Source organism: Canis lupus, chromosome 1 (genome assembly GCF_048164855.1).
Source record: "Canis lupus baileyi chromosome 1, mCanLup2.hap1, whole genome shotgun sequence".
NCBI lineage: Eukaryota > Metazoa > Chordata > Mammalia > Carnivora > Canidae > Canis > Canis lupus.
Window position 1 is genome coordinate 66,063,443 of NC_132838.1, and position 20,798 is coordinate 66,084,240.

A 20,798-nucleotide genomic window follows, 5' to 3' on the forward strand; every position below is an offset into this window, starting at 1 on the left:
TACTCCCTGTGTTATCTTGTTTGGGTTGTGACTTGTCTTGTGCTCTGCTTTGTGTGCCTTGTAAGAAGTCAAACTAATCACGTGGTGAAATGTCACTGGGTTTGGATTCCTGAACTTGCTTTTAATTATGTTAGCCTTGCTCTATCACTGAGTAAAGCTGACACCGTGGAAAGACACAACTCCTGTGTGGCCATCATAGTGCACTCATGACAGGAGCTGTTACAGAGTTAATCACCTTACATTCCTGGGTTCAATCTATTTCTTAATAGGTTGCTAATTTTTTTTTTTTGGGCTAAGATTTTTTATTTAGAATTTTCCATCCAGTTCATAAGCCCCTCATTTTTCTTTCTTTCATTGTCTTTATATAGTCTTTATGTTAAAATTATACTCTCTTCACAAAAAATTGGAAGAACCTTCCCTTTCATCTTGCTCCTCTTAGGATCTTACCTATTTCTCAAGTTTTCAGCAATTTCCCTACAGTGCATTTGTTGTCTATTAATTCTTTTTTTCCTGCTTGTACTTGAGGGATCTGAGATTTTGTATCTTCTGTCAACTTTGGAAAATTCCAAGCCATTCCAAAAACTATTGCCTCTCTTTTATCCTCTGTTCCCTCTGTCTGGATTCATTTTTATGTTGGATATCCGCATTCTATCGTCAACATCTCTTAACTTCTCTTTAGTAATTTCTCTGATATCTTGGTTCCAGTTTGTAGATAATTTCTTAGACTTATTTTTGAGTTTAGTAATATTCTATTTAGTTTTTTTATAAAGATTTAATTTACTTATTCATGAGAGACAGAGAGAGAGAGAGGCAGAGACACAGGCAGAGGGAGAAGCAGGCTCCATGCAGGGAACCTGACATGGAGCTCGATCCCGGGACCCCAGGATCACATCCTGAGCTGAAAGCAGAGGCTCAACCGCTGAACCACCCAGGAGGCCAAATCCTCTCTTTAGTTTTTATGTGTTCAATCACTTTAAGAATACTGGTTCTTCTTTAAAGTTTTGTTCTTTAATCTCATATACTTGTGGATAATAATGCTGCTGTTTATACTTTTTGGCTTTGACTAATTCTCTTTTATTTTTTTTTTGTATGGGTGGAAGCTACATCTTCTATTTTTTAATCATTTAGTATTTTAATATACATACTTAATAAAATGCAAAGTTATACAATATTTCTACTTTTCTTCTCCCAAAGAAAATATCACACTATTTTCACTCTGATTATTCTTCCTCCTACCTCATATGTCGTTGTTGTCTAGGGTTTAATTTCCACTAAATTCTCCCAAATTGAATATTATTATTACTCTTTAGGATCGCGGTTTGTTTAGATTTACTCATTTGTATATTCATCCAAATTCTTCTTTCTGGTTTAAATTTCTTCATTCCTAATTTCTTTATTAATTCTTTATTTAATTGTTTATTCATTTAATTTCTTTATTCCATTCTTTGGACAATATCTCTATAAAAGCTATTGATCATAATGATCATTTTTTGTTTTTCCAAAAATGTCTTTTATATTGCCCTCAATTTGGAATGATAGATTGATTATAAAATTCTATGTTGAATCTTATTAGCTGCAGTAGTTTACGGTTGTTATTCCACAATCTTTTGGCTTCTATTGATACTATAGCAAATTATACTCTCTGTTTATTTTTCTTCTTTTTAAGGCTGTGGTTAATCTTGAGAGGTATTTACCATATTTCCTTTGTCTATGGTATCTGGTAGTTTTCCTAACATGTTTCTAGGTGCAGATTTTGTTTTATTTATCCTGCTTGAGATGTATAATGTTGCTCAAAAGTAAAAATTCTGTTCTGGAAAATCCTAGCCATTATGTTTGGAATATTTCTCTCTCTTTTTTTTTTCCATTCTGTCTATTCTCTCCTCCTGAATTCCTGTTTCCTCCATATTTAAAAAAATTATATTTCATATTTTCCATCACTTTGTAGTTTCCTCAGTTTACAAGTCACTACTTTCCTATTTTGCTGCTTCCATGCCTTATTTAATTTTAAATAATATTCTGTTAAAATTTATTAATATTCATTTTATTTTTTAAAAATATGTCTGGCTTCATTTTTTATAATGAGTTACTTTCTAATTTAAAAAATTTTAAAACTTTTTTATATACTATAATCTATCTTTTTTTATCAGATGTTTCTGAGGGTCTACTTTAGATGACTATTACTTCTCTTGTGCTTGCTGCTGCTGGTTGGTTTTTTCACATGCTCCCTAATTTTGCATTTGAAATGTATGTACAGAGGTAAATGGGTAGAGAGAATAGTAGCTTGGATTTTTGAGGATATTACAACAATATTGTTTTTGTCACCTGCTCTGTAGTCAAATGCAAAATTTGTCTTTTGAAATACATCTTTATAGGTGTGCCTGGCTGGCTCGATCAGTAGAGCATGCAACTCTTGAATTCAGTGTCATGAGTTCAAGCATTTAATTGGGTGTGGAGCAAATGAAAAACCCCATATCTTTATGTTTGGTGTGTGATTATGATAATCGAACTAATCGTAGAATTTGATGATTAATTTTTGGTTGAAAAATTCTATCTTACAGAACATAATAACAAATTATAATAGGGGTGCTTGATGAAAATAGAAAATTGTTATATGTCATGTAGTGTGATGACAGCTTTACAGGAGTCACACAATAATTATTTCCTGCCAAAATAGTAAGGCAGTCAAAACTATACTGTATAGTTACATACTAGATAGGCAAATGTATACTCTAGTCATAATATTAGGATTTCCCCCTTTTCAGATCATGTAATTCATGGTTAGAGAGATTAGCCACTTGTGTAAGGTCTTAAAGCTAAGTGATAGACCTGTACTCAGATTCTAGTTTATTTGACTTCAAAATCCTTTCTAATCTCTATTTATATTGACTCTCAGTAAAACCTCATGCATGAAAGTCTCCCAGTTACTATACATTCCTTGATTTTTAGCTGGGCACATGGTAGCCCAAATACAAATAGCATTTTCTACCCTGATTTACATTTTGGTTCATGATATAGGAGAGTTCTTTTCAAAGAAATAGAAGTAATGTGCTATGTGTAGTTTTCAGAAACTGACCTTAAAGAAAAGGGCATGTACTTAACTTCTGATTCCTCCTTTGTTTACCTGGGACCCAGATGTGCTCAAAAAAGATTGGTTTTAAGGATATGGCCATGTTAGAAAATTAATTTTCAATAAGGAGTAAGACAGTTTTGTTTTCATCATTGCTAGTCTCATAATACTAAAAACCTAGCTGAAGTCAATTTTTAAAATGTAAACCCTTTGACTGGTTTTGATAAAAAAAGTTCAAGTGAATTACTTTTTACACTGTATTAATTTATTCTTCCAATAGAGGTCCAATGTTACCACATTAAATAAACAGAAAATTACAGAGAAAAGAAAACACCCATTAAATTAATACCCTTTCACTCACATTTTGTGATTTTTCTTCAAGCTGTTTTTTATAAACTTTATTTTTAACAAAAGACATATAAGCCAAAACACCAATGATAGAATATTTTGATTTTTTTTCATTTACCATTAGTAAGCTATATTTTTACATAGTTCCACTTGGTGGTTAAAATCATTGCTTTACGTGAGTGCCTGGTAGTGCAAGGACAGACTATGTTTATTTAACTAGACATTTTATGTTATTCCCAGGTTTTGCTGTGATAAAACTCATCTCATCTCCACTAAAGATGTAAATTTTGAGAAGTTACTTCTGGATCTCCTTTACCTTCTCTGTAAACGAGGATAGTAATAGTATGTACCTCTAGAGTTCTAGAGAAGATTAGATGTGCCCATGTACTTGATATCTAGAGTAGTCTGGGCACACATGGTAAACACTCACAAAAGTATAGTTACTTTTATCATATTTTTTGTAATGGCTTAAGATTATTGAACACAAAAGTATAGTTACTTTTATCATATTTTTTGTAATGGCTTAAGATTATTGAAGCCAGACGATGAAATATAGTAAACACTCACAAAAGTATAGTTACTTTTATCATATTTTTTGTAATGGCTTAAGATTATTGAACACAAAAGTATAGTTACTTTTATCATATTTTTTGTAATGGCTTAAGATTATTGAAGCCAGACGATGAAATATAGGTGGAAATTAACTTTATTCTTTCTCCCTCCCTTCCTCCCTCCTTCTTTTTTTTAGGTGCAAATATCAGGATTTTACTGTCTCTTGGTAATAAACTCAAAAACCCTCTATTCTGATGAGAAATAAAGTTTAATCAAGTCTCATAATTATCCATCATTACAATTCAGTCCAGGGAAATAAATAAAAACTTTAAACATTTACCCAGTTTAAAGCTTTTCTCTCCCAGTCCTTGTGCCTGAAGAGGAAGGAAGGGAGGTGTATTTTTTTTCCACTTTATCCTAGCTCTCCCTTCTCCTTGTTGTCTAATAAAAGTTGCTAAATAATAAATTATTTTGGAATTTTCTCCATTTGCTTAAAAAAATCTCCCCTCCCCCAGAAAAATGTGGCTATTTTAGAGACAGAAGAGAAGAAGTTTTACCTGGAAAGAAATAGTTTATTCTTTTTTCTTGACAACTGGCCAATTGATGTCATTTTATTTCTCACAGAATCCTTAATAATTTATCTATGGAAAGCGATGCCAATTTGAAAACTCCCTGGAGTCCCTAAATTAAGAGAAAAAAATACTGATGATTTTATGTGGGCCTATTACCAGCTGAGTAAAATTTTAAAATTACAGTATTTCTCTTTTGCCCTGTTCTGTTCCAAATAATGTTCTAGTAGCAATTGTTCTTTATAGCATAAAAAAGTTACGAAAGAATTATTGTTAACAATGTAGCTTTTGCTCCAACTTACGATTTTTAGTCCCACTTAATATTTCTTAGCAAAGTCCATTTGTTTTGGAATACTATGTCCTATTTCAAAGCAATCTTTCAATCATGGAAAACACATCAAAAAGCCCAAAGTTTTTGGGACTCCTAACAAGGACTTATTTCAAAGCCCATATCTATCATCAACACTGAAACACAGATTTGTGTCCCTATAACCACTCCATATTCAACCTGAAACATGGGATAATCAGTGAGGGGAAGAGGATTAGAAAAGATGCTCTTAGCTGAGCTAAACTTTTGAAATATGAATATTAAGAGATGCACAAGTAGGTGAAATTTTCCAGTTTCTGGAATAATTTCTTACAAACCACTGCGTTGATGAAAAACTGAAATATGGCAGGTTCCAAAATTTTATAAATGTTTGTATTTCACAAATGATGAAAGAGCTACGACAGAGGTATTTTAAAGTTATAAAAATTTTTGGCAACAGTGGTATATCTGGCAGATTAAAATTTTATTTTTTTTATTCAAGTTATTTAAATTCTAGTTAGTTAACATACACAGTAAAATTGGTTTCAGGTGTATAATTTAGTGATTCATCATTTACATATAACACCCAGTGCTTGTCACAAATGCCCTCCTTGGGGATCCCTGGGTGGCGCAGTGGTTTGGCGCCTGCCTTTGGCCCAGGGCACGATCCTGGAGACCTGGGATCGAATCCCACATCAGGCTCCCGGTGCATGGAGCCTGCTTCTCCCTCTGCCTGTGTCTCTGCCTCTCTCTCTCTCTCTCTGTGACTATCATAAATAAAAAAAAAAAAAAACAAAAAAAAACAAAAAAAACAAATGCCCTCCTTAATGCCCATCACCCATCTAGCACATTCCCCACTCAACTTCCTCCATCAACCCTCTGTTTCCCATTGTTAAGAGTCTCTTCTGGTTTGCTTCCCACCGCCCTCTTTTTTTCCTTCCCATATGTTCATCTGTTTTGTTAAATTCCACATATGAGTGAAATCATATAGTATTTGTCTTTCTTTGACAGTCTTATTTTGCTTAGCATAATACAGTTTAGCTCTATCCATGTCATTGCAAATAGATTTCATTCTTTTTGTTGGCTGAGTAATATTTCATCATATATATATATATATATATATACATACATATACATACACACACACACACCATATCTTCTTTATTCATTCATCTGTTGATGGACATTTAGGCTATTGTTGATAATGCTGTGATAAACATTGGGGTGCATGTGCTCCTTTGAATCTGCATTTTTGTTTCTCTTGGGTAAATACCTAGTAGTGCAATTGCTAGGTCATAGGGCAGTTCTATTTTTAACATTCCTAGGAAGCTCCACACTGTTTTCCAGAGTGACCACACCAGCTTGCATTCCCACCAACAGTATAAGAGGGTTCTCCTTTCTCCACATCCTCGCGAACATGTGTTGTATCCTGTGTTGTTAATTTTAGCCATTCTGACTGGTGTGAGGTGGTATATTATTGTGGTTTTAATTTGCATTTACCTGATGATGAGTGATGTTGAGCATCTTTTCATGTGTCTGTTGGCCATCTGTATGTCTTCTTTGGAAAAATATCTGCTCATGTCTTCTGCCAATTTCTTAACTGGATTATTTATTTTGTGGGTGTTGAGTTTGATGAATTCTTTATAGATTCTTTATCTGATATGTCATTTGCAAATATCTTCTCCCATTTTGTTGTCTTTTGGTTTTGTTAACTCTTTCCTTTGCTGTGCAGAAGCATTTTATCTTGATGAGGTCCCAATAGTTCATTTTTGCTTTTGTTTCCCTTGCCTCTGGCATTGTGTCTAGTAAGAAGTTGCTACAGCTGAGGTCAAAGAGGTTGCTGCCTGTGTTCTCTAGAATTTTGATGGTTTTCTGTCTTATATTTAGGTCTTCCATCCATTTTGAATTATTTTTGTGTATGGTATATGAAAATGGTCCAGTTTTTCCAACACCATTTGTTGAAGACATTGTCTTTTTTCCATTGGATATTTTTTCCTGCTTTGTTGAAGATTAGTCCTTATTATAATCAACCTAATTTTCTTAATGTTCTAATAAAATAATATGTCAAAACTTTTTGCAAACTATAAGATTCTATCAGACAGTGTTTATTATTAACACTTTTTGTAATGCTTTGCTAACAAGCACAAAAGCACAAGTCAGAAACAATCTTCTAAGTCATTCATTTCATTTAAAGTGATCCAAAAATGTTAATTCTCATGAATTCATTATCTAGTAACATATTCCATATGTATGCATTAGTACACTATACAAAAAGCAAGATCAAATTATTTTCCAAGATTGTGTCAAATACCAAAAAACATTATCCATTATTTTTTTAAGGTTTTTCTAATGTAGCTTTCTTAGAAGTACATTAATGAAATTTATTTAGTAAACATTTTAAACTATATACAATATCAGGCAAAATATGAAATATCTCATCGTTTCTTCTTTAAAGGATGTTTATTGTAGAAAACTGGACATTTAAAATAATAAAAATGTCATCCACATGCCCATTATCTAAAAATTAAGTCCATATTATGGTATATTTCTTCTCAGTGTTGTGTGTATGTGCATGCATATCATGTTTTTCAATATTTTTGGGGTCATATTCTATTTAACTTGGTACACACGCATTTTTCTCCCACTTGGGATTAACATCACTGTCTTCTAGGCTTAAGTCTTTCATAAATGTCATTTTTAATATGACCACAATAATAGTTAATTGAATGTATGTATCCCAATTTCCATATTAGATATGTTTTTAAAATATTTAAAAAATCTCTGTGCGTAAGACTGATTTTATATTAGGATTATTTTCTTAGGATAGATTCTGAAAAAAAAATTCATCCCTATTTTAAAAGAATCTTAGACATCAATAGATATCACTAACAAAAATGGCAAAAATTCTCAAAATTTATATTGTTTTTCATACATACCAATGCCTTAGAATAGCATTAAAGGGGTGAAAAATCTCTCAGTAATTTTCTTTGAACAAATTTTATTTTTGTAAACAGCAGAGTAAACAACAGCATCAAAGGGGCCTTGTGCTTTTCAAATCAGGGCAAATTTACATTAGAAGACTCCTGGTTGGGATAAAAAAGGGAGATGTATTTATCCTTCTGGTGTCAATGCTACTCCTGTCCATACCTCGTTTTTTCTACCTGGATTCCCTTTTACTTTACCTGGATTTGGACTTAGGGTTGTCATCACCCTAGACACTTTCAGTTTTGGGGGAAAATTCTAGTTTTGTGGGCTAGGGTTCCAATAGCTGTTCTGTTATTTTTCATCCTTTGAATCAACGGAATTTAATTACTAAAAAGCATAAAAGAAAAGAAGAATGTTTGGAAATCCAGGTTGTGATGAAATTTTCCAATGTTTTACTCTGTTGAAGGTGAAAGTCTGTAAAAAAAAAAAAAATAAGAAGTTTTTTTTTTTTTTTTTAAAGGAAAGCAATTGAGCAGAATTTGAACACTTCTCTTATATTTTAAGATAGTGTAACATATTGGAAAATGAAAACATCAGAGTTAATGCCTTAAATTTTCCACATAAACTTTTTTACCTGGGCCATTCAAGCTCTGTGATCATTTAATTTCACATACAATAGAAATAGTAACACCCATAACAGCCATACCAATACCATACTTTTGTTTAGATTGAATACTATAATATGTAGGGACATGCTTCACTAGAGGGATAAATACAATTATTACTGTTATACCCTACATAAATATTGTTTTAAATGTGTAAAAATTAGAAAAAAGTACTCACATTATAGAAAGTATGAAAAATGCAGATAAATTGAAAGTTCTCTTTGAATCCTATTCCTTGGGTTCCACCTACCTACAAAAGTGTAAGAGGGAATTACTTGTTGGAATTACTTGTTGGTTTTCTCTAACTGCACCGTCCAATATGGTAGCTACTAATGACATGTGGCTGGTAAATGGAAATGACATTTAAATAAAGTTAATATCGTTAATCATGCTAGCCATATTTCAAATACTCAATGGCCACATATTGCTACTGTATGGGACAGAGCAGATATAAACCATATCCACCACTGAAGCCCCGGAAGAGAGCATGTAGTAGGCAGAACAAAGCTCCCCTTCCCCCTAAAGATATCTATGTCCTAATCTCCAGAATCTGAAAATGTTACCTTGCTTGGCAAAAGAGACTTTGCAGATGTGATGAAGTTAAGGATCTGGAGATGACCAGATAATCCTGGATTATCTGGATAGGCCCAAAGCGATAGCAAGGGCTCTTAGAAGATGTCGAGCAGATCAAAGTCTGAAAAAGATGTGATCAAAACAGAAAGTAAAGTGATGTGTTTTGAAAGTGGAGGAAGGGCTTTGAGCCAAAGAATGGAAATGGCCTCTAGAAGTTAGAAAAGGCAAGCAAACAGACACTCTCCCAGAGCCTCCAGAAGGAAGGCAGACTGCTGACACTGATTTTAGGATTTCTGACCTGCAATACTGAAAGATGGTAAGTTTGCACTGTTTGAATCCATTACATGGGTGGTAATTTGTTACAGTAATGCTAGGAAACTAAGATGTACAACAATAGGTATTTCCATTCCCCTCTTAATGAATAATAACTGTCTCCAATTATTATATCATAAATAAAACTACAATAACAGTTTTCTATATGCAGAAGCCATATTAGATGGTGAAAAGTGCTATAGAGAAAAGTAAACCACAGAGAGAGGATATTTATATCAGCGGGGATATGTGCAGTGTTATGTTGGTAAACGTTTAAGAATTTCTTTTCCAAAAGACACAATAAAAAAATCCCTGATTTGTGCATTTTCCAATTCCAGTGGTGTAAATACTTTTGGCTACCAACATAACGTCACTGAACACAGTGCTAAGAAGATAAGTCAGCTTTTGCACACTGTCAGACCTGTGTCTGTGCATGTGCACATGTGTGCGTCTAGGTGTATATGTGTATCCATGTGTGGAGTTTCTATTTTAAATAGGTCTCTCTGATCCTTGTCAGAGCAGAGACTTGAAGGAAGTGATGGAGACACTTCTGTGAGTAAATGAGGAAAAAGCATTCTTGGCAGAGGGAATAATAAGTGCAAACACCTGATGGGGGAGTAGTTGGTGTATATGATGGATTTCAGGTGTGTCTGAAGGCTATCGGGGATGCTAATACGGCCGGAGGAGAGTGAGTTGCTTAATTGTGGGAGATAAGGTCAAAGAGTTCATTCTGCATTTGTATGTGTGTTTGTACTTGGCAGGCAGGTAAACCTGAAAAGTCATTGTAGAACTTTTATTTTGATGGAAATGGAAGGGGTTTGAGGAGAAGAGTTACATAATCTGAGTTAAACCTGGCTCTTCTGTCCAGGATAAATAGAAACAGTCTGAGACACAGTCAGGAGGGTGTTGCAATAATCCAAGTGAGAGATGAAGGTGACTTGGCCAAAAGGGATCAGATACTACAAACAGAGCTCACAAAATGTGTTGAAAGATTGAGTGTGGGGTGAGAGAAAGAGAGGAGCCAAGGATGATTCCAAGATTTTGGCTTGAGTAATTGGAAAAATGGAAGTGCCGTCAGCTGTGGTAGAGAAGTTGGTGTTAGGAGCAGGTTTGGGATATAGGGTATTATCAAGACCTAATTTTGGATGTGTTAAATTTAGGTGACTTAAAATTCCAGCCTAGTGGAGAATTGGATATAAAGGTCTGATTAGGGAAGAGAATTAGCAGGAGATGTAAAATTGGTACTTAAAGTCATGGATGAGATCACATAGGAAGTGTGTAGATAGAGAAGAAATCTGATGACTGAGCTCCGGGGTACTTCAGTATCTAGAGATAAAGGACACAAGGAGAAACCAGAAATGGAGAATGAATGGTTGTCAAGTAGGAGAAAACCAAAAGAGAATAGCATCAAATTAAAGAAAATGTTTCCTGGAAGGAAGAATTATAAAACCCAACAGATACTCCTTGTTAGTCAAATAAACTGAAGTCTGAGAATTGGCCACTGGAGTTAAAAGTATTCTTACTTATGTTGACATACAACAATTTTGAGAGATAAGAACAAAAGTCTGATTGCAGTAGCTTCAGGGGAAAATGGAAGTAAAGGAACTGGAGACATCAAATTTAGCCAATGCTTTCTAGTTTTTTTGTCAAAGGGCAGTAACCAAAGATGGGATCAAGAAAGAGGTTATTTTTAAAAAAAAATTTAAATTTATTTATTTTACCGGGGGGGGGAGGGAGAGAGCACAAACAGGGGGAGCAGCAGGGAGAGGGAGAAGCAGGCCCCCCCATGGGGCAGGGAACCCGATGTGGGGCTCGATCCCAGCACCCTGGGATCACGACCTGAGCTGAAGGCAGACGCTTAACTGACTGAGCCACCCAGGTGTCTCCCAAAAAGTCTTTAAAAGGGTAGACATTACAACATGTGTACAGAGGGGAAAAAAAAAAACAGCAAGAAAGGAAAATTCATAAAGTAGAAGAAGAGAGAATTAAAGGTCCTTAAGAAAGGGAGGGGACTGGGATCTAGGGCACACGCGGAGTGGACATCTTAGAGGATGCTTAGGGAGCAAGTGGAGCCTGATGGGTAGAGGTGGTGGTGGGAGTATCCGGAAAGTCTTTATGAGGTGCTTCTAGTTTGTTAGGGAGGCAATGACATCAACTGAGGTCAGTGAGGAAGGGATAGGAGTGAAGGAGGGAGGTTTGTGGAAAAGGATGGGTGGATGGAAGAACTTAGCAGATAGCAAAAGATTGCAGGTAATCTGTAAAGCCCACTCGAATGCTCATAAATTTAAGCTGAGACCAGACCCAGGCCGGTCTGTGTGATTTTCTTAAGACAAAATATCAAGGCTCAGTTGAAAGCACCCAACAGACCGAGATGTTAATTTAAGCCGGGTCGGCGGTTGGTCAGGCGACTATAAGGGGAAGGAAAGAGAATGGCTAGAGAGCTGAGAACTACAAGGAAATATTATAATAATGCCCAACAGGCTGCAGGAGGGAGGATAAGCAGAAGAGAAGAGTTGGTGGCCTGTGGGCAAAGAAAGGAAGAGCCTGCTAGCCCATCCAGGTGGCACGTGAGCATCACTGGATTGGGAACACTGGGAGGAGGAGTGAGCTGAACCCACCGAGGAGGGTGCAGAGTGAGAAGACTGAGGGTATGGGAGGGTGTGGGACTTCGTGGTGACAAGCCCTGGTGTGACTGCGAGGGAGAGCGGCCCACAGGGTGAAAGGTGCTATCACGGGCAGAGAGGGGGTCGCTGACACGGGGGTGGGGGGCGGAGGCGGGAGGGACCACGCGGGGACGTGGCTATCACGCCAATTGCCAGTTGTTAGGGATAATGATCATGGGCATTACACCCTGCGTGTGTGCGCACACTAACAGGGTCAACGTGACCTGACCACTTGCTCACGCCCCTCCCTGTCCGTGGAATCAGAACCTCCCCCCCACCCACATGCTCCATGCGGAGCACGATGAAGTCTAGGAACTACTTGCACTGGCAGCACAGAGGATGCAAAAATTTATTTATTTATTCATTTATTTATTTATTTATTTATAAATTTATTTTTTATGGGTGTTCAATTTGCCAACATATAGAATAACACCCAGTGCTCATCCCGTCAAGTGCCCCCCTCAGTGCCTGTCACCCAGTCACCCCCACCCCCTCCCCTTCCACCACCCCTAGTTCGTTTCCCGGAGTTATGTGGTCTATGTATACAATGGAATATTCCTCAGCCATTAGAAATGACAAATACCCACCATTTGCTTCAGCATAGATCAAACTGGAGGGTATTATGCTGAGTGAAATAAGTGAATCGGAGAAGGACAAACATTATATGGTCTCATTCATTTGGGGAATATAAAACATAGTGAAAGGGACTAAAGGGGAAAGAGAAAAAATGAGTGGGAAATATCAGGGAGACAGAACATGGGATGCAAAAATTGTTGGGAGACGCAGCGAGGGTTTGAACGGCGTGGCATTTAAATTGCATCTAGGGGGCAGCCGGGGGCGGGGGGGGGGGAGGTCACCAGGGCGTGACCCCGGGTCCCGGGATCGAGTCCCGCGTCGGGCTCCCTGCAGCAGGCCTGCTCCTCCCTCTGCCTGGGTCTCTCATGAATAAATAAATAAAATCTTAAAAAAAAAAAAACTGCCATGTAAAGTGATTGCAAAGGTAAAGGGCAGGGGCCCTACCATGAAAATACGCAGTAGTATTAAAAAAAAAAAAAAGAAAAAGGTCACGAAAAGGTCTCAAGCAAGACCAAGCGCGAGCATGTAAAGGCGGGACTTGCGGGCTCCCGCTCCCGGCAGAGCATCCCGCCCGAGTCCTTCAGGGCGCCCCCGACCTGCCGCGGGCTCCGGGGGCGGGGCTGGCGCCGGGCTGACGTCACTGCCGAGCGCCGGGCGCGCTCCTGCGGCGCGGGATTCAAACGCTGCGGGCGGGGTGTCGCGGCGGCGGGGAGCCATGGCGGTCTCGGGCGTGCTGTCCCAGAGGACGCACGTAAGGCGGAAGGCGCCCCGGGCCTTCCTCAGGCGCCTCTTCCGGCGACAGAAGCCGCGGCTACGTCTGGAGACGGGTGGCGACCTCCTGGTGAGCCGATGGCCCCGGGGCGGGGGGTGGAGAGTAAACGCCGGCGGGCGCCCCGCACCCCGCCCTCCCCCATCACCCCGCCCTCCCCCATCACCCCCCTCCCCTCCCCCCTCACCTCACTCCCATCTCCCCCGCACCCCGCCCCCTACCCCATCACCCCCCTACCTTACCCCCCTCACCCCTACCCTACTCCGCCGCCGCGCAGGGCGCTTCCGGCCGTTGGTGCTCTCGGCCCCTGCTCTCGGCCTCCGCGCGGTCGCTTTCCCCCGGGCGTGGCCGGCCGCCGCCGCGAAGGGCGGGAAGGCTACGGGGTAAGAAGTTGATTCGGGGCGGGCGGGGGGGACCCCTGGGGGCTCGGCGGTTCAGCGCCTGCCTTCCGCCCGGGCGTGACCCCGGGGTCCCGGGATCGAGTCCCGCGTGGGCCTCCCTGCATGGAGCCTGCTTCTCTGTCTGCCTTTGTGTCTTATGAATAAATGAATAAATAAAATCTTAAAGAAAATTAATTTTGGGGGGGGATCCCTAGGTGGTTCAGCGGTTTAGCACCTGCTTTGGGCCCGGGGCGTGACCCCGGATCGAGTCCCCGCAGGGAGCCTGCTTCTCCCTCTGCCTGTGTGTCTGCCCCTCTCTCTCTCTCTCTCTCTCTCTCTCTCGCTCTGTTTCTGATGAATAAATAAATAAAATCTTTTAAAAAGAAAAGAATTAATTTGGGAATTCTGCCCGGGTTCCGTCAACTGCTGTAAAGGGCATTGCTGACCTGCCCTTTTAGGCGCGTCCCTCCTTGCCTGCCTTTCCTGCTTCCTCCGTTGTCCACCAAGCCTGTATCTTACCCCCGCCCCCGCCACCCGGTCCCGTCCCCGAGCTTCCTCCCCGCGGAACCCCGGCTCCGGCTCACCTGTACGTCGTGTGCTTTCAGCTGTGAATTCCTTCCCCCGGACAAAGCGGAGCACCTGCTAGTTGGCGACTGAAGGCAAACCACCGACTCCTGGCTCCCACCGCCAGCAGTGCCGGATGAACCAAACCACCGCGTTGTATTTTCTGTCTTGAGATAAATGTGCAGTTTCTATGTCGAACGCCCGGAGCATATGTTTCTCCAGCAGGACAAACGCTCTTTCCCTAGGGTTTATTTTTTATTTTTATTTTTTTTTTAAAGATTTATTTTATTTATGTATTATAGACATAGAGAGGCAGAGACACAGGAGGAAGGAGAAGTAGGCTCCATGCAGGGAGCCTGACTGGGACTCGATCCTGAGACCCCAGGATCACACCCTGGGCCAAAGGGAGGCGCTAAACTGCTGAGCCACCCAGGGGTCCCCTCCTTCCCTAGGGTTTAAACCGTGAGCGGTACCTCCTCGCATTTGTCACAAGAACTTTTTTTTAATTTTTTTTTTTAATTTTTATTTATTTATGATAGTCACAGAGAGAGAGAGAGAGAGGCAGAGACATAGGCAGAGGGAGAAGCAGGCTCCATGCACCGGGAGCCCGACGTGGGATTCGATCCCGGGTCTCCAGGATCGCGCCCTGGGCCAAAGGCAGGCGCCAAACCGCTGCGCCACCCAGGGATCCCAGAACTTTTTAAAAAAATATTTATTTATTCATGAGAGACACAGAGGCAGAGACACAGGCAGAGGGAGAAGCAGGCTCCATGCAGAGATCCTGACGTGGGACTCAATCCAGGGTCTCCAGGATCACACCCTGGGCTGCAGGCAGAGGAGATGCTCAACTACTGAGCCACCCAGGCGTCCCTTGTTTTGACTATTTTAATTTAAACTGTAGTACAGAGGTACCTGGGTGGCTCAGTTGGTTGAGCATCCATCTCTTGACTTCCGCTCAGGTTCTGAAATCAATTTCAGGGTCCTGAAATCGAGCTCTGCATGGGGCTCCGTGGTCAGGAGGGAGTCTGCTTGAGATTCTCCCTTTGCTTTTACTTCTCCCTTGCATGAGCTTTCTCTCTAAAACAAATGTCTTAAAAAAAATCTTAGTGCATTTGAGTGGCACCACTCAATTAACTATTTTATGAGAGAGGATTAGGATTAGTTTGCTTAAAAAAATTCTGTGACAATCGAGAAAGCAATATTGTCTCAGGACCTATGGCTCATGTTTATGAAGAGGAAAAGAGTTTCCTTGTAGGTTAATAGGGTGAACCAACTCTCAAAACAGTGTGGGTTTTTTTTCCCCCTTTGCATTTTTGCTTTTCATTTTTTCAAATTTGAAGTATAGTTTATGTACAACTTAGTGATTCAACAAGTTTGTGTTCTATGCTCACCACAAGTGTAGCTGCCACTACCGTGCAGTGCTATTGCAATACATTGACTGTGTTCCCTAAGCTGTACCTTTTATACCCATGACTTATTCATTCCATGACTAGAAGCCTATGTCTTCTACACTTCTAAACCCATTTTGCCCATTCCCCCCTCTCTTCTGTGACACCCGTCAGTTCTCTAAAACAGTGTGGTTTATTGGGGAGTGACTAAAACTTTTGTGTGTGTAATTTGGGGAGATATGGAGGGATTTTTTTTCTTGCAGTGATAATTATTGACCACCCACTGTATATTGTGCTATGGACTAAAATCACTGAGGATACAATGTTGGGGAAGATAGACATAGTTCTTACCTTTATATTTCATTGAGGAAGATAGAAATTGCTGCATGGTGTATATAGTGTGTGCAGTGGTAGGAAGTTCAGGGTGCATAACCTTATTTGGACTTTTCAGAGAAGTTTAGGAACTACTAGGATGCCTGTAGGCAAGGTTTTATTTGAATACGGAAAGAAGTTCAAAAGACTTACTGTAGAGCTGTAAGTTGAACGAGGAAACTGGGAAAGCCTAGTCATTTAGTATTAAGGAATTTATTTTGGGCATATCTGGAAGCTATGTCTCTTAGAAGTAGGAAATCTAGATTAACAGGAAATTGTACCATATTATAGATTGTTTTTTGCTGCAATAGAAATGGGATGTCATTAGAAGTTTAACAAAGAATTGAATAACATGGTATTACATAATCAGAATTAAGTGCTTTCCCCTAGAGTTCTTGTGACAATTAAAGAAGACCATGCATGAAAAAGTACCAAAGGAAGGTTCCGTCCATAGGTTATCTTATTAAATTTAAATTCCCAAACTATTTTTTTCCACATATCACTAAAACTTTCTTAAACATCTGTAACCATCCACTAAAGATTTTTGCATAATATTTGAATTTAAAACACCACATTACCTAGTTAATTAATATTTAATGAACTGTGAGGGAGTGGTTGTATGTAGCACACATAGTGAATATTAGACAAGTATTGTTTTGACTGCAAAGAGTAATATGTAAAAGACTAATATATTAAAGATATTGTCTAATTGTACCTAAATGTTTATTTTAATTTCTCAAAAAGTTGAATAAAGATTATAAATAGTAGATATGATTATTTTGATATGTTGGATGACAAGTAAACTTGACCTTTATACATGTATTTTTTACATCAGTAAACTTAACATTTCAGTTAACATGTTTTTGAATAGATACTTTGAATTAAATATCGGGTTAAAAAATGTTAAATCCATGGATTGTAGAATGAGAGATGATTAACCTTAAACATAGTTGTTAAGTTGATTTTAAGTTTTGGGGAAATTACATTATAAATTTAAATTTATTTGGACTTGGGAGCAAGAATATTTGCTACTTAATAGAATCTTACGTAAGCTTTATAATTATTCTTTAAGATGATGTTATCATCTAGGGCCTTTGGTCAGCCTTATTATATCCTTGGTTCATGTATTGCAGTAACTAAGTCTCTTGTATGGAATTTAAGTTGAATTTATCTAACTCTGGGAAACGAACTAGGGGTGGTGGAAGGGGAGGTGGGCGGGGGGTGGGAGTGACTGGGTGACGGACACTGAGGTGGGCACTTGACGGGATGAGCACTGGGTGTTATTCTGTATGTTGGCAAATTGAACACCAATAAAAAATAAATTTATAAAAAAAATTAAATCGAATTCTTTAGAAAGTAAATTCACTTAAGCACACCAGTAAATATTATAATAAATCTTGGAATCTTATTTTTAAAAATCAATATTTCAGAGTATAAGTGTTTGAATTTAAAAATTCTTTTGATTTTCTTTTTAAAGGTGCATCTGAATTGTTTACTGTTTGTTCATCGGTTAGCAGAAGAGTCCAGAATGAATGCTTTTGAGAATAAGGATGGAGTCATTAAAAAAGAGCATGTACTGGCTGCAGCAAAGGTAAAATCTGACTTTCTTCTCTTGAGCAGGAATTAACTTAAAAAATATCTAGTTTATCACTTCTGTTTTGGATTCCTTATTCAGGTTATTGACTGATGTTTGCCCCCCCTCCCCCAATTATGCAGGCATCCTGGTGTATAGTTAACAGATTCGGGATGAATTAGGCCCAGAATGCCAACCAGTTATCGGCTGCTGTTCTAGCAGTGTAACACTTGCCTAGTTACACAGCAACCGAGGCAGCTGTCGACAGTTGGGGGATGCTTGGCTTTCTATGTTAATGAATTTAATTGGGGAGATTTTTTTTTAATATGTCCATATTACGGATTTCTGAATATTTCTATGAAGTATTCATGGCCATGCTTTATCATTACTTAAGGGAAATGAATGGCTCCTAATCCGTATGATTTATAGTAGGCTGTATATATTTGAGAAAGTTTGTCACCTTGAAATTTATGAAAACTTCTTGATCATTTTGAGTTTTTCTGATTACTTATTTGTTTTTCTAACTTTGCGATTTGAGTGACTTAAATCACTTACATAAGCAGAGAAAATTGCTTCTTACTGGTGTCTCTGTATAGTGTTAAGAGTATGATAGGATAGTTCTTTGCAAATATGTGTCCAAGATCATTATTTTCGTTTGATTTTAATAGATGCTATACTATAAAAAGCTTTGGGAGTCAGTTAAATTTAGATGATATACTGTATTTCTTTGAATAGTCACAATGTTATATAGAGAGGTTATTTCTAGTTACTCAAGAAATTGGCAACTGTGGTTGACTGGGGGAATGATGTGGGGAAGAGACTTATTTTTGACAGTCACTGTAGACTTTTAATATTTTTTTTTTATTTTGAAATAATTGTAGGCTCACAGAAGATGCAAAAATAATAGAGTTCCCGTGTACCTTTTATTTAAAGATTTTATTTATTCATGAGAAATGCAGAGAGAGAGGTGGAGACACAGGTGGAGGGAGAATGTCCCTTCCTCTCCTGCAGGGAGCCTGATGTGGGACTCCATCCCAGGACCCTGGGATCACGCCCTGAGCCGAAGGCAGATGCTCAACTGCTGAGCCATGCAGGCATCCCTCCCGTGTACCTTGTAAAACCAGAGAACTACAAGTATTGGACTGGGATATAGACTGATTCGATGATCTCTGTGGAAGCCTAGAAGTGTGCATGCCCTGGTAGTTTTTTTAGGGGCTTTAAATTTGCTTATATTCTAATAGGTTTCTAGACTAAAAGCAATATAGGCATTTATTTTCCTGCAGGTAAAAGTAAAGCTTAAGAGCTTGAAGAGTGTATGTGTATATTTTAAATTTAGGGTTTGTTTTCATCATAGATGTACTTAACCTAGAAATAGGTAAGTTCTTTAAAAAATTTTCTGGATATATTCTGATCTAATGCTTCCAGTCTTTTATAGCCAAAAATCTGATTTTATTTTCTCATGGGCCAAATGTTTTGAAAATTGTCAACCTAATGAGTTGTTTTAGCATAAGCTGACAGGTCTTGGTCTCTAAATTCATATAATTACAGCTCAAATATAAGAAATTTGGTGTGTTGCATTGGATTTGTATTGCTTTATAGTTGTTAATGTTTGATTTATAATAGGATTTTTGACGCTTGGAACATTCTTTAACTCCCTAGATTACTGAATTGTCTATGAACCTCAAGTTGGGAACCATTAGTCTGGGTACTTTGGGCTTACATTTGAAGAAATTGACATTCAGAAGTGACTATAAAGCCAGATTTTCAGAATTGTATGTATCCCATGTTTTCAGAGAAGCGGATTATTTTAGGGAAGTCTAGGATCTTTTATAAGGCAAATGATTCATAATCACCTTCCAAATTGAGTTTTATAAACTCAGGCTTGCATATCATGTACATAAGATGATTTAACTTTTTGTTGAGTTTTGTTTTATTTGCCTTGGGTATAATATGAATCTTCATTTTTTTCCCCCTCACAGGTAATTCTAAAGAAGAGCAGAGGTTAGAAGTCAAAGAACACATTTTTGAAAATTATATATTAGGTGGTAACAGACTGTGAAGGCACTTTTTACTTATCACTTAATATTTTGTATTAAAATATTGACTATTTGAGGGATGTGTGTATTTGTATATTTTTTTACTGATACTGGAATGTCTCAAGCACATACATAGGACTATATAACTTTTTTTTTTTTTTTTGAGGAATTGTTTCATTCACTTTCATTGGTCTCCTTTTACTTCCATTTTGTTGGTATTACAAATGTTTTACATAACAAATGACATTTGCTATAGGAAGTAGTTTGAAGAGATGTGTTAGAATTGTTTATAAAGGATTTAGATTTAGTTACAATTAACTACAGACAATTTAATTTCTGAAGAAAGACTATGTGCAGTCAATCTAGGTACATTTTAATACTGATTTTAATTATTGCCTTCACATTAGCAATGCAATTTTTACTTTACGCAATAAATGAAATTTCTCAACTAGAAACATCCGCAAGGTGCTTTCAAAACCTTGATCTCTAAGTAAGTTTAATAGATGGGTGTTTCATTTCCCCCTAAGGAATCCTTAAGAAGTTTATTTCGTATCTGATAGTTATTTTTATTCCCCGATGGTTACATTTTGAGTAGTTATAGTATAATACCCAAACCAGGAATTTGATATTAGCATAGTGTGGGTGTAATTTTATTATGTATAGATTTGTGTAAACACAACTATAGTCAAGATAACAGAATTATTTCATCACCAGTAAGTTCTCCATCGTGCTGTTCTTTTAAAATTAACGCTTAGCCTTCTATGGACACTGACCCTCACCTCCCCCCATCCCTATACCGTGGCAATCACTAATCTTTTCTCCATCTCTATAATTTTATCATTTTTTAAATGGAATCATACAGGTTATTACTTTGGGGGATTTATCCCCCTCCCCCACCATCCCTGCATAACTTCCTTGAGATGCATTCAAGTTTTTGCATGTAGGAATTCCTTTTTATTACTGTGTCATATTCCATGGTATTTATGTACCACGGTTTGTGTAGCTATTTACCCATTGTAGTGCATTTTGATTATTTCCAGTTTTTGGCTATTATAAATAAAGCTGCTATGAACCAATGTGTATAAGTTTTTACACGGATGAGTTTTCATTTCTCTGGGATAAACGACTGGGAGTGTTGAGTGGTAAGTTTATCTTTAGT

The 20,798-nt window shown here is 38.1% G+C and overlaps 1 protein-coding gene and 2 long non-coding RNA genes across 3 annotated transcripts in view; 1 reads left to right on the forward strand and 2 right to left on the reverse strand.

Annotated features, from left to right (window-relative positions):
* LOC140637090 (uncharacterized) overlaps window positions 1-5,231 on the reverse strand; it is a 39,486-nt gene extending 34,255 nt beyond the window's left edge. The window contains exon 1 of the long non-coding RNA XR_012034325.1: window positions 4,525-5,231. This is a non-coding gene — a long non-coding RNA (uncharacterized lncRNA). The remainder of the gene's footprint in view (window positions 1-4,524) is intronic.
* Window positions 5,232-5,991: 760 nt separating this feature from the next.
* On the reverse strand, window positions 5,992-9,399 carry LOC140637093 (uncharacterized). Its single transcript, XR_012034328.1, has 2 exons — window positions 8,612-9,399; window positions 5,992-8,242 (listed from the first exon to the last, which is right to left on the reverse strand). It is a non-coding gene; the product is annotated as an uncharacterized lncRNA (long non-coding RNA).
* Window positions 9,400-13,182: 3,783 nt separating this feature from the next.
* Window positions 13,183-19,715, forward strand: CENPW (centromere protein W). Its single transcript, XM_072833205.1, has 3 exons — window positions 13,183-13,398; window positions 17,508-17,621; window positions 19,583-19,715. Exons 1-3 carry the CDS (start codon window positions 13,273-13,275, stop codon window positions 19,607-19,609), a joined length of 267 nt encoding a protein of 88 aa, XP_072689306.1. The 5' UTR covers window positions 13,183-13,272; the 3' UTR covers window positions 19,610-19,715.
* The last annotated feature ends 1,083 nt before the right edge of the window (window positions 19,716-20,798 follow it).